Source organism: Clupea harengus, chromosome 17 (genome assembly GCF_900700415.2).
Source record: "Clupea harengus chromosome 17, Ch_v2.0.2, whole genome shotgun sequence".
NCBI lineage: Eukaryota > Metazoa > Chordata > Actinopteri > Clupeiformes > Clupeidae > Clupea > Clupea harengus.
This window is the reverse complement of record NC_045168.1, coordinates 4,626,722-4,642,285: the sequence shown is the minus strand read 5'-3', so window position 1 is coordinate 4,642,285 and position 15,564 is coordinate 4,626,722. Positions and strand designations below refer to the sequence as shown.

The window sequence follows — 15,564 nt, the reverse complement described above, 5'->3', positions numbered from 1 at the left end:
AAATGATGAGTCACATTTAGTCTCCCCTCTGTGTCCACTATTGAGTTGTCCTCTTCAGGCTTAAACCAAGAAAAAGGAGGATAGTGGTTCATCAATCTCCGTTAGTGATTGACTGGAGTAAATCCTTTCGGCAGACTGCAAGGCAAGGGGCCAATATCTAATTTTGCTAGGCACAGTACAAGAGAGCAGTGTTGAGGACAGTCGGTATAAGACGGAGTTGGGCAAAACACACACATCACACAGGTAGACCTCAGGCTGAAGGGGAGATAAAGGGGGGGGGATCACAGACTATATCCCTCTGTTTTAGGAAATCAATCAAAGCCCATGGTCCATCCTGCTATTTTCTTGGTTGTTGTGATTCTTCCCACATTTCATAACAGTGTACAGTCACAAATCAAGTGGAAATAAGTTTAGCATAATGCAAGAGTCATTGATGTAACGATCAATGATGCCATAATGTGTAATGACTTGGTGGAACATTGTATTAAATATGCACCAACATGGATTTTACCATTCTCACGTAAAGTTTTTACAAACGATCACGCAGGTTTTCACGTTTTCCAAGTAAAATACAGCCTATGTATCCAGATCTAATGATTGACAAGTAGAGTAACTGGTCATGGATGTGATTATATGAATTGATGAAGTAAATATGTCCTCTGTCATCAACGCTGGTGTGCCAATAACCTAACCTAAATTGTTAATATCCAATTCACCCAGCGGCACCAGACACCACTAGGGTCAGCAGGTTTCTCAGCTGTCGTTTATATAGAGTTTGAGGAGAGATGGAATGTCGTCTATGCATTTTGGAACTTGTAGTCTCATCGCAACAAATTCCTGGCGTGAACTAGTTTGCGCTGTCGCAATCGAAACATCGTTTCGACTTCGAAGTAGGATCATATATCTTCGACAAGCAGTGTTTTGCCGAGGTTTGGGTGTTTTTTTTTTTACTAATAGGGCTTAACTGCTATCGAACAACACCGACGCGCTGTAAAAGACTACAAATCCCTCAAGTCCAGCGGAATGGATGGTTTCTCTCGACCGCCCCCCCCCTCTCCACTTCATCAGCTACCCGCAATCTCATTCAGAGAGTCCGCTCCGAGGACAACAACTAGCCTACCTCCTCCTGCCCTAGGTAAGTGTAGAACTGGTCATTGTAAAACCGTTGTCTTTTGTAATTGTTTGTTGAATGATTAATGTCTTCTTTTCAGATGAATGGCAACAGATTTAGCCTACAGCATTAGTAATACGTGGTGTTGCGACTTGACAGTTCATTGTCTGTGTAGTTTGTGATTCATAACGAATTTCGAAGTCGTGACCATAAAGGTTATTGTGTCTATTTTGTCATTGTGTATCAAAATGTAACAAAAATTGCTTTTTAAGGCTCTGCCATTTTCCGATGTGAGCTTATTTCGGTGTACATTTTAACACAAAAGCTCGATTCTGTTGATTTATGGCTGGTTTTCCGTTTTCTTTGTCACGTTCTTTGGCTTTCTTAGCTCCTAAACAGAACAGTTTCAGGGAGAGGCAAATGTTACACCGCATAACGCCAGTGACTCTTGCTTATGCTACATTGGAAAAGCAACATGACACAATTGTTTCTTTGTTATCCTCTGGTTACAGAATTCGACGCAGCTGTTGGGACAGAATAGCGGATCGACTACCTTCCGAGGACCTTCCGAGCACTGACAAGTAACAAAGAGCTATCAAATTGGCCACATGCGGAATCCGTAAACATTGCAAACATGATCACAGAGAACATGACTCTAAACACAAAGCTGTTCTTTTAATTTTACGTGATTATTGCGCTCTGAAAACAATCTTTGTTTATGTTTGCTCGCTTATTTTCCTCTAGAGAACAATTGTAGATACCCAGCTAATGTGAGGGCAATATCTAAGATATTTAATGTAATCCTGGCAGAAGAGGATCAATATATGGATTTACATATTATGCCACTAGAGTGCTAGAATGCTATAATAGTGACATGACTGATAATGAACAGGTCAGACACAAGTTGTTGGAGATGTAAACAGCAATGCAAATAAATCATGCTATCTGCTAGAGGGGCGACCACCTTCTTTCCTCTACTGACAGAGCTGCTACTTCGCTTAAGCTCTCAGCCCTGTGGTAGCAGAGTGTTGTGTGGAAGTAGTGAGCAAATCTAAGAAGCTCCCCCAGGACATTGTTACAGCTTTAACTTTCCCCCACCATGCCTTCTTCGGACAATGACGAGACGGGGAGTGACATATCAGAGTCTCTGGTAGTGCAAGACTTCCAGAGTCAATACGGGGACGCGGCGAACTACTACAAGTCGAAAAGTTTGCCGATCCTCAATGGGGGTTGCGTGCCCAGGGCAGAGATGCTGGAGCCGAGGATGGTGTGCACGACGCAGACTTCCATCAACGCCGACGAGAGCTCTGTGCTGAGCGAGCTCCAACAGAAAACGGACTCCAGCCTGGCCGAGTCACCCACCAGGACTGACCTTTCACCCTCGGCATCCAGCATGGTGGGACTGAGCAGCTCGCTGCGGGTGGATGCCAACCGGGCGGCGGGCAAGAAGCTCGGCTTCTCCTTCGCCAGCCTGGTGCGCTTCCCGGCCCGGAAGTACGCGCGGGTGATCCTGTCGGACTCGCGCTGCTTCCTGTTCTGCATGTGCTACCTGACGTTCATCCAGTCGCTGATGGTGTCCGGCTACCTCAGCAGCGTCATCACCACCATCGAGAAGCGATACAGCCTGCGCAGCTCCGAGTCGGGCCTGTTGGTCAGCTGCTTCGACATCGGCAGCCTCCTGGTGGTGGTCTTCATCAGCTATTTCGGGGGCCGGGGCCAGCGGCCCCGCTGGCTGGCCGTGGGGGGGGTCTTCATTGCGGTGGGGGCTGCCCTGTTCTCCCTACCTCACTTCATCTCGCCACCGTACAAAATCCAGGAGGTCAACTCGTCCAGGGGCAACGAGGGCCTGTGCCAGAATGCCAACGGAAGCGGAGGCCGTGAGACGCTGGATGTGGCCTCGTGCCCACGCGACCAGGAGGGCAACGAACACTCCGTCTACGTGGCACTCTTCGTTTGCGCCCAGATCCTGGTGGGCATGGGGTCCACGCCTATCTACACACTAGGGCCGACCTATCTGGATGACAACGTGAAGAAGGAGAACGCCTCCCTCTACCTTGGTAAGGGTCTCTTTTTCTCTGGTTTGGCATTGCATAAAGGTCTTCACAGCAGGACAGCAGATGGTGCCTTTGATTTCGATCTGCTGGGGCTTAGTGAGTTATCAAGCAGCATATTTTTTCCTGGGTGTGTTCCATGCTTGTCTCTCCTCATTGGACCCCGTTTTCATCTGTAATAGATCAATAATAGGTTGTTCAATATGTCCCAAAGCATAACCAACTTGTCAACCTTCCAGCGTATAGTGCTTTGATGCAGTGGTTTTGCTGCCGTGGTTGTTGTGTCAACATTAACAGATCACTGCTGAGCTCAGATGGCTAGGGCAACCATTTTTGAAACAGATCCAGACGTAGCCTTTGGCAAACGACACAGAGGACGGGCCACTCTGGTCCCCCTCACCCCATCACTGAGACCCAGGGAGATCAGGCCAACACCTTAGCATCCATTAGTCATGTGGACGAGGAGCTGAACGACATAAGGTGACATTAGATGACATTAGGATACATTAGGAGACATTAGGAGATATTAGGAGATATTAGGAGATAGTTTTGGCCACTCTTGAGGTCACTGTTGGTCTGCTGTGGTCAGAGTGCACATTGCATATGATCTCATCTCTGTGATACAGTAGCACTCCCGATTGTCCTTCACTTTGATCTCCCCCAGATTCCAGTGCAGGCAGTGTTGGTAAGCTCTGGGCACAAGTGTGTGTGTGTGTGTGTGTGTGTGTGTGTGTGTGTGTGTGTGTGTGTGTGTGTGTGTGTGTGTGTGTGTGCACAGGGGTGAAGCTGACCATGGCCCTGGCTGCACCCATGTGAGCTGAGTCCCGTGCCAAGTGATTGGTGTCTGGTTCTGTCTGGTGAAGAACCGTGAAGACACTCTCACAGACACACACATACATTTGCACATCACATACACTAAAACACACACACATACGTTAAAACACACACACTTACACAAACACACACACACGTGCAGCACACAAGGGGCGTCCTAGAGAGACATCTCACAGCTGCTTGAGCTGAGCTGGCTTTCACTTTACTCTATAGCAGCTGACTGGAGCTACGCTGGTCCTGACCAGGGACAGAACCGGACCAGACCTTAGACTAGAACCGTTCTAACTATCCAACTATCAGAACCACCTAGAGAGACAACATAGGGTTCCTGCTTGACTGCCTGCCAGCGTTTAAAAAAAATGCCAAGCCAGGATTCATCATCTGTGACCTCATCTCGAGTCGAGGCTGAAAATTGACTAGCCTATTTGAATGGACGTAAAGTTCAACGACCCAGATCTGACACCTGCAGTTCTGCACTTGGAGTCCCGATGAGGCAGAAGGCAGTGGGGCAGTAATGGCTGCCAGAGTCTGAGATTGGTTTGAGTTTGGGAGGGCAGCTTAGACACAGCCCACTGGGCAAGTGGGGCAGCAGGGCGGCCTGTCTGTGGCAACAAATCACCCCTCCATCTGATCACTGCCCAGCTGCACGGGGTCCCAGCGCCTCGGTAGTGGGGAGATAGATTGCGAGGGAGGTGGGGGGGCTGGTGTTGATTTGGAAGGTGGGGTGTGTGCGTACATAGTTGGACAGGCGGGGGGTCACTCTAAGGCCATAGCACAGTGAGGGGCCAGCCAGGAAAACATGGTCATGCTGAACTGTCCCCTTTGCGCATGCACACACACACACACACACACACACACACACACACACACACACACACACACACTCAAACAAACACACATACACACACACACACTCACACACACACAAACAGACTCATCAACACTGCCCTCACACCCCTTCTCCCATGCACACTGATCAACAGTGAGAAGGCCGGTCAAGTTCGAGTTCAAGTTCAAGTTCAAGTTCAAGTTCAAGTATTTTATTTTATTTTTCAGATGCACAGATCAGAGTCAGACTGGGCACTGCAATTCTTAAGACAAGACAACCGCAAAACAACCTACCATGCCATAACATAAAATAACATAACATAACATATAAGTACTCCGAACATAAATTACACACATATAATAAACATATAATAAATCTATTAAATATACAAAATAAATATACAATACAATCTGCTAAACATATAATACACATATAGTAACCTATACTAACCTAATAAACCTATACTAACCTAAAGACAAATCAAGTGTGCCTGGTATCAGGTAGTCAGGTCTGCGGAGTTCATCATCGGCAGGGAGCTCCCAGCCCTCCATGACACCTTCCACACACGATGCATCAGAAAAGCTGGCAGGATCCTTAAAGACTGCTACCATCCATCCTTTAGACATTGGCTGTGCAGCTCCCGTACCACACTGTGATGCAACCAGTCAGGATGCTCTCTATAGTACATCTGTAAAAGTTAGTGAGGATGACTGATTCCATGACACACACACACAAACACGCACACACTCCCTTATAGCATAGCACAGAACATTGACTGTACAGACTCTATATACACTATTTATCCACCTATGTCCTACTGATCCATCTGGAAGGTATTGCACAAAGCAAACATGCTGGTGTTAGTCAGCTTGCAGGAACAATATTACAGCTGACAGGATGACTGGAACATAGACCTGAGTAGAGAGTGCAGGTACATGTTTTACTTGGTACAGTTACCCAAGTAAGCCTACTTTAATATGCACACCCCTGGTTGTGTGTGTGGCTGTGTGTGTTTGTGTGTGTATGTGTGTGTATGTGTGTTTCCATGTGTATGTGCATATTCTCCTGCTGAGAAATTATGAGTCGCCATTAAAGCATTTTGTGTCCTCCTAGTGTGATCATTTGGCTATGAATTCAAGCTCAGCCTAATCACTCCCAAAAATAATGTGAGTCAGTGCTTTAGGAAGCGACCGGCCATCAGTCTGTGACCTTTGACTTTTGTGTGACTGCGTAATGGGTAATGGGTGCCAGATGATAGCATGGCTCAGGAAGCCAGTGTTTATAAATACACTGTGTTACCCCAGCATGACGGCACAAAAACTCAACATTTCTCACAGCTAAATGGCAGTGGACTCTGAGACAGAACTGGCCCACATTTGGCCCACGGCCATATCCAACGTGGTTCTGAAATAGGTCTTTGTCTTAACCAGGCACTTTCTGGGAAGCTGGGTCTTTATTGGAGCGTTAGAGCATTGGCCTCAGTCGCTCGGGATATTTGGTCTGTAATTGTATCTGTTGTTTTTTTGGATGACCCTCTGCAGACAAAGTATCTTGGCTCTGTGGTGTCGTGACGCAGTGATTTCAGTGCACAGGGCTATCAGGTGAAATGACCCGAGAGCTAACCCGAACTCCATTCCACCTCTCTATCGCTTTTCTCTGTTGTTTCTCTCAGGCGCCCTTTTCTCTTTTTCGTTCAGTCACACGTTCATACCAGCTGTTCATCTCTCTCTCTCTTACACACACACACAGACACACACACACACACACACTTACTAACCCAAACACACAGATACTGTGCTGTGGGCTTGTAACTACTTGCTTAGAGCCCACTGAGACTGCAATAACAACAAGCATTGCCTCCCTCCATAACCGCCCCCTCTCCACCCCTTCTTCCTCCCCTGAGTCCTCGCCTGTGTTCGGAGGGGAGCAGCGGAGCGAGTCGAGTTACTGCAAGCCCCTCACCTCCAGGACCCAGTGATGGACAGCCAAAACAAAACCCTACGCTACGGCAAAACATCTCTGTCCTTACGCCTCACATCAAGTTGCTGACTCCTGAACCCTGAACCCTGAACCCTTCTCAGGAACCTAAAACAACTCACTGGATATAAACCCAATGCTCAGGCAAAACAGCGCTGTCCCAGCGGCCCACGTTGAGGTGTAGGGCTCTACCCCTCTCAGGGAACTAAAACAACTCATTAGATGAGAGCCCTATCTGGGAGTGAAAGGGCAGTCAGGAGAGAAAGGGGGTGAGATTGAGTTTCACTTTAGAGCATAGCCTAGAGGTGAGGGTGGCTTGTTGTGTCAGTCTTTGTGGGCTGCTCATTGGGCTAGACTCACTGACACACACAAACACACACACACACACACACACACACACACACACACACACACACACACACACACACACACACACACACACACACACACACACACACACACACAGGCATTCCTTAAGAGCTGTCCAGAGAAATATGGCTTTGCTTCCAGCCTCTTGGAGTTGAAGTGGATTCACCAAGGGAAACTAGTGTGTGTATGTGTGTGTGTGTGTGTGTGTGTGTGTGTGTGTGTGTGTGTGTGTGTATTTTTGCTTACAAAGATTTGCGAACAGATTCTTTTTTTCTTCCCTTCTCTTCACGGCACACTGTCTCTGTCTGTTCATTTCAGAGAGTACGCCGGGGGATACTAGCATACTTGTTTCTCACACATACACATACACAGACACACACACACTGTTTCTCACACATACACAGACACACACACACACCACCTCTCTCTCTCTCACTCTCTCTCCCTCTCCCTCTCTCTCTCTCACATACACACACACACACACACACAATACACGCACACCATCTCTCTCCTCTTTCTCTTGCTCTCACTCTCACACACACACAGATCAGCAATCTTATTTCTCTCTCACCACCTCTGCCCTCTGTAAACAGCCCTCCAGTACATTGCGTTCACACCCCCGTCTTTCTGGATGTTTCTGTCCCAGTGGGTATATGATCTATCTGATGCTGCCCTGCAGCAAACGCTGGTCTGTTTTATCGCACCAGGCCCTGCAGTGAAATCTCTCCACTGACCCATTCATCAGAACTGAGCTCGCACATCAAAAAGCCCAGACCCCTTTGTCTGGAATGCCCCCCCCCCCCCCTCGCCCCCCTCGTGTACACACACCCCGTGTGTTCAGCGGGAAATCGATAGGTCAGACTCACGATGACCGTGTTACTGAGATCTTCAGGGAGTGACATTATGATTCTGAGGAGAGAAGCCTATCCATCAAACAGCACGTCTTGGTGTTTGACGCTCTCGCTATATTCCCCACGTGGCTACACCGCCCCAACCCCCCCCCCACCCCCCACCCTTTGTTATAATCGATATCCCCGGGTGTCTGTTCAAACAATGGCCCTCGCCTGGCATTCCTCGTCAGCAATGCGCCATCCACCAGCAGTGCGTTTGCGGTAATCTAGTAATGAAGTAGGCCCGGCGAGGCTTTCCATCTCTGATTTACAAGCTAATGTTTTTTTGTGAAGCACCTGATAGATTGGAGTCAGCTGAAGGGGTCAATCTTGATTGGATTGCGAAGCACTTTGTTTTGTTGTTTGTAAGTAAGTAGAGTTGAGCACACGCATTCCAATGGGCTTCAGTGTGTTTGCCGTCCTCTGGTCCCTCGTTGTGTGTATTAAGGAGCTCTGCATTATTTATCGGCCTAATAGTCACAGCCTTTTCCCCCGTGTCAAGGGCAGCCGCTCTGCCATGTTGTAGTGCACAGCGTGCCTCTCACTCTCAGTCGCATTCAGGGCTGTTTGAATGCAACGGTAGTTGGCTGTGGCCGACATCCGGCCGAGATGTGGCATATGGCTGGCCACGCAAGTGTGTGAGCTGGAGGTTCTGAGGGCTTTTGATAAAAGATTTGTTGGCGTGTGTGTGTGTGATTGTGTGTGATTGTGTGAGTGTGTGTGTGTATATATATATGTGTGTGTGTGTGTGAGTGTATATGTGTGTGTGTGTGTGTGTGTGTGTGTGATGCGGGAGAGCTTGTGCAGTCCTGGGTGCATATATGCCTCCTGAGCTGTGTTGTAGTTGGACGGCAGCGCAGTGCTCCCTAATGTTAAATTTAGCAAGAGAACAGCTGCTCTGAGTCCATGTTCTCTCTCTCTCTCTCTCTCTCTGTGTGTGTGTGTGTGTGTGTGTGAGGGAGGAAAAGACAGGACAGACAGAAGGTTATGCACGTGTCCTCCCACTCTGTCACTTTTTAGCCGTTCTCTGTTGTTTATCTGTCTGAGGGAGTTTTTTAGCTTTACCCTCACATGCAATCGCTCTCCCTCCCCCTCCCCCCCACCCCCCTCTCTTTTGCTCGCTCTCACTCTCATGTGCACACACTCCCACAAAGTAACACACACACACACACACACACACACACACACACACACACACACATAGACAGATAGTCTGTGTTGGACATGTCTGTGTCCCGTGTGGTTTAATATGTCTCTGTACCTCCGGTAGATTGCATTTCCCAGGCCTTCAAAGGAATAGCCTTGCTTCCTTATGCCAAGTGTATGGAAGAATCTGTGCCTGCCTTCCTCTCTCTCTCTCTCTCTCTCTCACTTAAAATATCATAATTTATAACTCTCTCTCTCTCTGTCACCCCCCACACACACACACACACACACACATATACACAACCACCACACGCATGCACACATACACAGACACACAGACAGACACACACACACACACACACACACACACTCGTAGAGAACTGGGCCATAGTTCTACTGTTACAGCTTATGGTTACTCAGCAGCTAGAGGCTCTAAATTGGTTCCCGTGTTTACATTAATGTTAACCCCCCGACCCCTTGAGTTGTGCAGGGGGCCAGTGAAAGGCCGGCTGCCCATCTGCAGCAGAGAGTGAGTGGAGGCTCAGCCTTTCCCTGAGTTAGTGTCCCAGTGGAGCGACCGGAAGCTTCTGCAGAGGTTCGCGTGTGGGGAATAAGTCACCTGACATCGGCCTTTCCTGAGGAGACATGCCTTCATTTCTGCTGTCAGCACAGTAGCTAAGGAGGGGCATTGTGGAGGGGGGGGGGGGGGGGGCATAATGACCATAATCTGCAAAACCAGCCCCACGGCCTGTGTAATTTGTAGAGGTCACTACTTAGCCTGAATTGACTATAATGCCCCTTTTATGTCTTCATGAATCGATTTCCTTGTTCCCGTTGTGGCCTTTGAGAATAAATGAGTAATTTTGGTCCATTCTTCATGTAAATCCCGTTTCCAGTTGGAACATGTTGATGTGGAAAAAATGGCAATGTCGTGTGAAAAAAGGGCACAAGTAGTCCCAGCTAAATGCTGCGGGTCTTCTGAAAAAGATAAGGGCAAAAGCCATTGACTCTTGAGTGGTTCCAGTTCTCAGCTGTCTTCAGTCTGTTAGACTGGATTGCTCCAGTGTTCCAGTAAATAAAAGTAACGACGTTTGCTGGCTGTGTCGCATTTCTGCCCAGGATATCGGCACATATCCGGCTGGATCCGGGGCAGATACGGGCCGAACATGGCCCAGGTTCAGGTGCTATTTGAGATGGAAGAGCGGAGATCTGACGTTGGTGGCTAAGCAAGACCTCATGATTTATGCCTCCACTCTGAGTGACATTGATGTTACGGAAGGGCATCGTCACAGCTCAGAAATAGCACATCTACACCTGGTCACTCCGGCACGGAGCCAAATCGGCTTTGACACATGTCACATATCGTTTCATGCGGGACCAGAACTCCTCCAATGACATTAATCCTAATTAGTCACTGTCTGCCAGGATTATAAACAATGGATGTCAATTTGAGCGAGTCGCATAGGCTTATTCAGCAAATTAACAGTAATTAAAGATAGGGATTTGTAGAGGAACAATGACAGATGAATATTTTCTTATAGACGACGTCTTTGTCTTCTGTCAAGAAGAGGGTTAAGAATGTGCTGTTTGTTTTTCTAATAACTTCCTGATGCTCTGCATAGCTAGCTGTTTATGAAGTCTGGCACATTGCTCTTATTAGCTGAGTGTTATAATGTTCAAATATTTATGAAGCCTTGCAAAGACCTCTGATTAGCTGGTTGTTTTAATGATCATATAATATGTCAGGGATTTGCCAAACAGCAGAGGGGTTTCTTATTGTCTGAGTTTGCCAAGGACAATGAGCTGGGAAGGAAAAAAAGCCCCCTTAAGTGTACTGGGGGTGGGTGGGTAAGGGGGGCGGCCATGGTTTGGACAGCGTGTTCTTGCGATGATTATTTCCGTAGGCAGCCCACAGTGGCTGAGGGAGCGCTCCTAGGATCTGAGTCATCCTCAGCTTGCGTCAGTCAGACCAGCGGCAGCAACCTTAATGGATTTCTCTTTGCCCACTGAGGAAAAAGACACGCTGAAGAAGGAGAATGGGGAGGGGGGTAAACGCTTGCTGAGAAAATCCTATTTCACAGCGTGTTATTTTCTTTTCAGTGTCATGTCCACAGCTTCTGTACTTCAAAACTGGACTTGAGAGGGTTTGTGTTGTGTGGCACAAAATATTTTTGGTGTTTTTGTGTTTTCTTCGCCCCATAGTGAGTGAGTGAGGGAGGAAGAGAGAGAGAGGGAGAGAGAGAAGGTTTATGTTAGGTTACAGTGATGACTGCTGAAGAAACAGTGGGATTGACACCACCATGTGGAGCCCAAGACGGTTTCAAAGTTTAAGTTTAAAAAAAAGCCAGAGCAGTTGGCTTTTTTTCTTTTTTCTTTGTGGAGCTCAAGGACTTCTCAGTTAGTAACCTCAGCTTTGACAGCGTGTTTTGTCTGTTTACCACCCCCCGGATAAATAAAACACATTCTTCAAGCTTTTACTTTTTACTGAAACTACAGCGGACCTTAGTGAATATGATGCTCAGGGAGAGTGTGTGTGTGTGTGTGTGTGTGTGTGTGTGTGTGTCTGACTGTGTCATCCTCACGGGGATCTTCTTTATCCAGTGATCTTCTGTGATAATGGGTCTCTTTGGCTCTGGTGTGTCTGACATTTCCTGGAGCTTTGCCACAGGATGGAGAACCCTTAGGGGTGCTGCCCAAATTAACCTTGGGAGGTGACCTCAGCTTGCGCTTGTGCTTGGCTGTGTATCAAACCGAGCACTTTACGAAGTACACTGCAATACAGTGCACTTACATCTGTAGTGCGTTCTGTCGCTGATTAGTGTTGTCTCAAATGGAACACTGACTAACGCAAATGTGCAAGCCTTTTACCCATAAATCTGTGCGCCAGCTTCCTCCCGGCCAACTGGAAATTTTAAACAAAGATGGCGGACCAAATGGCGCTGATGGCCGTGTTTTGTATGTAAATGTACATCTTTTGGCGTTTTCTCGATTTGATTTTTTAAAGTTACAGAGAAATAGACATTGTTTTATCAGAAAACACAGTTATTGTAACCAGCAATAATGGTTTAATTGATTTGCGGGGCGTCAGTCAGCCAACTTTACAAACTGAAAAGCAGCCCGAAGGGCTCCTCCTCTTCCGCTACGTAGCCAAGATGGCGCCCGTTTAGGGCGAGTAAGTTCAAAAGTTCAAAGTACTTTATTTGTCATTGTCACAAAAACAGACAGAGGCAGCAACAGACAGCTAAAAATTTAAATTGCTGTGGACATTAACTGCCACAGCTAAATAATAATAAATAACAATCAATGAATAGATAAATAAATATCCCTGTAAATTAAAAAAATAAATATATACATTGAGGTGCATCAATAGTTGCAGGGTGGAGTGTTAAGAGTGCAGTCTATGAGGGCGGGCCGGGCCGGGAGTAGTGTCCATCGTTTTTCATTTTTTTTACTGTTTGCAGTGCGCCATCCGGGTACTTTCAGTGCCCTGAATTCTGCTGGTTCTGTCAGTGTGAACGCCCTAAGCACAGAAAGTCAGTGTTCGAAGTGCACAAGTGCTCGGTTTGAGTCACAGCCCTTGTGACAGAGGCCGCTGCAGGAAGTGATCTGCATACAAAAAGATAACATCCAATTTATTGAACATTTATTAATTTGATTGATTAATTAATTAATTTAACAGTGATTCATTTAAAATAGGTTATGGGTGCGTGTCCCGCAGATGTTTCACAACCATAATCGTATGCCTCACCATGACACTGCTTATCGTATGCCATACCATGACACAGCTTATCGTATGTCATACCATGACACAGCTTATCGTATGCCATACCATGACACAGTTAATCATATGCATTATCATGACACTGCTTATCGTATGTCATACCATGACACAGTTAATCATATGCATTATCATGACACAGCTAATTGCACGCCATACCATGACACTGCAGGCCCACTTTTAATGAGGAAAATGAGCAACAAAATGTATGACCTTGACTACACAATTCCAGTAGATAAATTGCAGTAGTGTAAAAAAGCCTCTCTTTTCCATTGGGGGTTTTGGCTGTTAAAAACAGCGAGTAATGGACCTCTTGAACTTGCTTGAGTTCCCTATGGAGAGAGAGAGGGAGAGTCCCTCTTTCATGTATGAGTCATAATAAGCTCAAATCCCTGCTAAACTTCTGGTGCTTCATTTGCCTGCCTGTCTATCTGTCTGTTATTTTGTGTTTTTTTTCTTTTTGTGGGCAGCAGGCTTTATTTATTTATTTATTTATTTATTTTAGTTTTTCGCTGAAAGCAGTCCTGTGAATGTGGTGGAGGAGGCAGCTGTTGAGGAAAGCTGCCTGAGTTCTTGTGCCTAGAGTGTGGCTTTAAAAGGCAGACTAAGGGCCGTTATATGGTACTCCGTACTTCACGATTTCGGACACATGGGAAGGGCCAACACATAGATGGAACGCCCTGGAACGCCCTCTCCGTCGTCTCCGGGGCCCTCGGAGAGCTCTCCCGTGCACCGTTGAAATTCCTGTCGGTCCGTCATGCCGTGCTGTACAGCGACGGATACCCCTTGGCCGTGATTGGTCCGCTACGACATAATTTCCAAACGACATCATTTCCGGAATCTCACATTTCTGGACCTCGCGTTTCCTGTTTCATTCCCTATATATCACAATACCGCCATGTTTAAAATCCACAAAAAAACTTAAGAAGATGGAGATCACGAACATAGACATATATATGTCTATGATCACGAACATCGAAGAGTGCATTGCGGAAGAGGTCCGGAAATATCCTCACCTCTATAACACATCGCTAAAAGATTACAAAGATGCGCGAATGACTGCCAATTCTGCAGCGGTAGAGCTGGACACTAAAGACTGCGACTGTTTCCTTCCCTATATATCACAATACCGCCATATTTAAAACCCACATGAGCGCCAGCATCTGACAGAGTAGGTGCCAGAGCCCGGCAGGAGCAGACAGCAATTCAAATATTTTGTCCAAACAACCTTTGGACATATTCATTCATATCATATCATGAGACATATCCAACAGCCTCATTAGAATCTGCATCGACAATGATGCCATCTGACAGAAATAGCCTATCTCCATACAGTTAATTTCTTTTAAACTTGCTTTATGATGCATTTGCCGCCTGTAATCACGTTGTGACAGCTAGGATACAAACAAATTCCCGCAACAGGAAGAAGGCTGTTATCCTAAATGTGAAGTTATTTTATTCTCAAAAAACGCCCGACAGCAAGTAAAATATTTAGTCGCTCACACAAACAAGCCCCGTTAAACTCACAAGCGCGCACAAGAGGGAGATAAGCATATTGAAATAAAATTATTCACATTGCAAGATCGGAATGAAATGGCCTACACATTACACACGCTAGGCATCTGTATATGCCTAAATAAAACTCACGTTATATGCTACACCAGAAGAGGCACGAATAAAACAAGTCTTACCATTGAAGATTCGTTTTTTTCTTGAAAAATGTAGGCTAAGTACATGGCCACATTCGTTATAAAACTATCTACATAGTCCAACCATCGAGGTTTAATCCATGTTGTTGTGGAGAAAGAAGATGGCATCAATCATATTTAATTAAAGCTTCACACTTCTTACATTGGACATATCAAACAGCCTCATTAGAATCCACATCGACTATGAAGTCTTCCGACAGAAATATCTCCATGCAGTACATTTCCCCTCATTAAGTGTTGTTTTAAACTCTCCAGATGACAGTTTCTTTAAAAAAAAAAAAACGTTAAGTGCACAAAGTGATTTAATTTACTCTCAAAAACGAACTTCTGCATTATATGAAGCAAACATGTTCCAGTGTTGGGAAAGTTCACTTTCTACATGAACTAGTTCAGTTCATAGTTCACAAATTTTAGAATTAACTAGTTCAGTTCATAGTTTATAATTCAAAATTTAGAACTAAGTTCACAGCTCCAAAAAATGGAGTTCTTTTTTTCAATATGCTGCGAGTTATAATTTTTCTGCAATACCGCTCTCGGCCTCTACGCAACTCGGCGCACACACATTGTACTTGCTTAAAACACACAGCTGTCACGCGGCTATTACCGGACCAATACCTTTCAAACTCGGTGATATTATTCACAACTCATTTGTCCTTCATTCTATCAAATATGATTAAACGGCCTATGGTATTGCACCCGTGAGGCAAGGGAGTAGAGTTTTGTTCAGTTATCTCTCTAGACTGATTACTGACCAACCTTCCACCTTTGAATAATGTAACTTATAAACACTTCGTTTTAAAGCGCTGTGGCCGTCCTTAAAATATGTGTCAATAAACGAACTTCTCCATCATGTGAAGCAGACAAGTTGAC

At 46.1% G+C, this 15,564-nt stretch overlaps 1 protein-coding gene across 1 annotated transcript in view; it reads left to right on the top strand.

Moving 5' to 3' along the window:
• The first annotated feature begins 948 nt into the window (after window positions 1–948).
• Window positions 949–15,564, top strand: part of LOC105890281 (solute carrier organic anion transporter family member 5A1) — a 59,313-nt gene continuing 44,697 nt past the window's right edge. Inside the window, exons 1-2 of the mRNA XM_012816294.3 lie at window positions 949–1,135; window positions 1,624–3,168. Coding sequence (XP_012671748.2) covers window positions 2,211–3,168 — 958 coding nt within the window. The 5' untranslated portion in view covers window positions 949–1,135; window positions 1,624–2,210. The remainder of the gene's footprint in view (window positions 1,136–1,623; window positions 3,169–15,564) is intronic.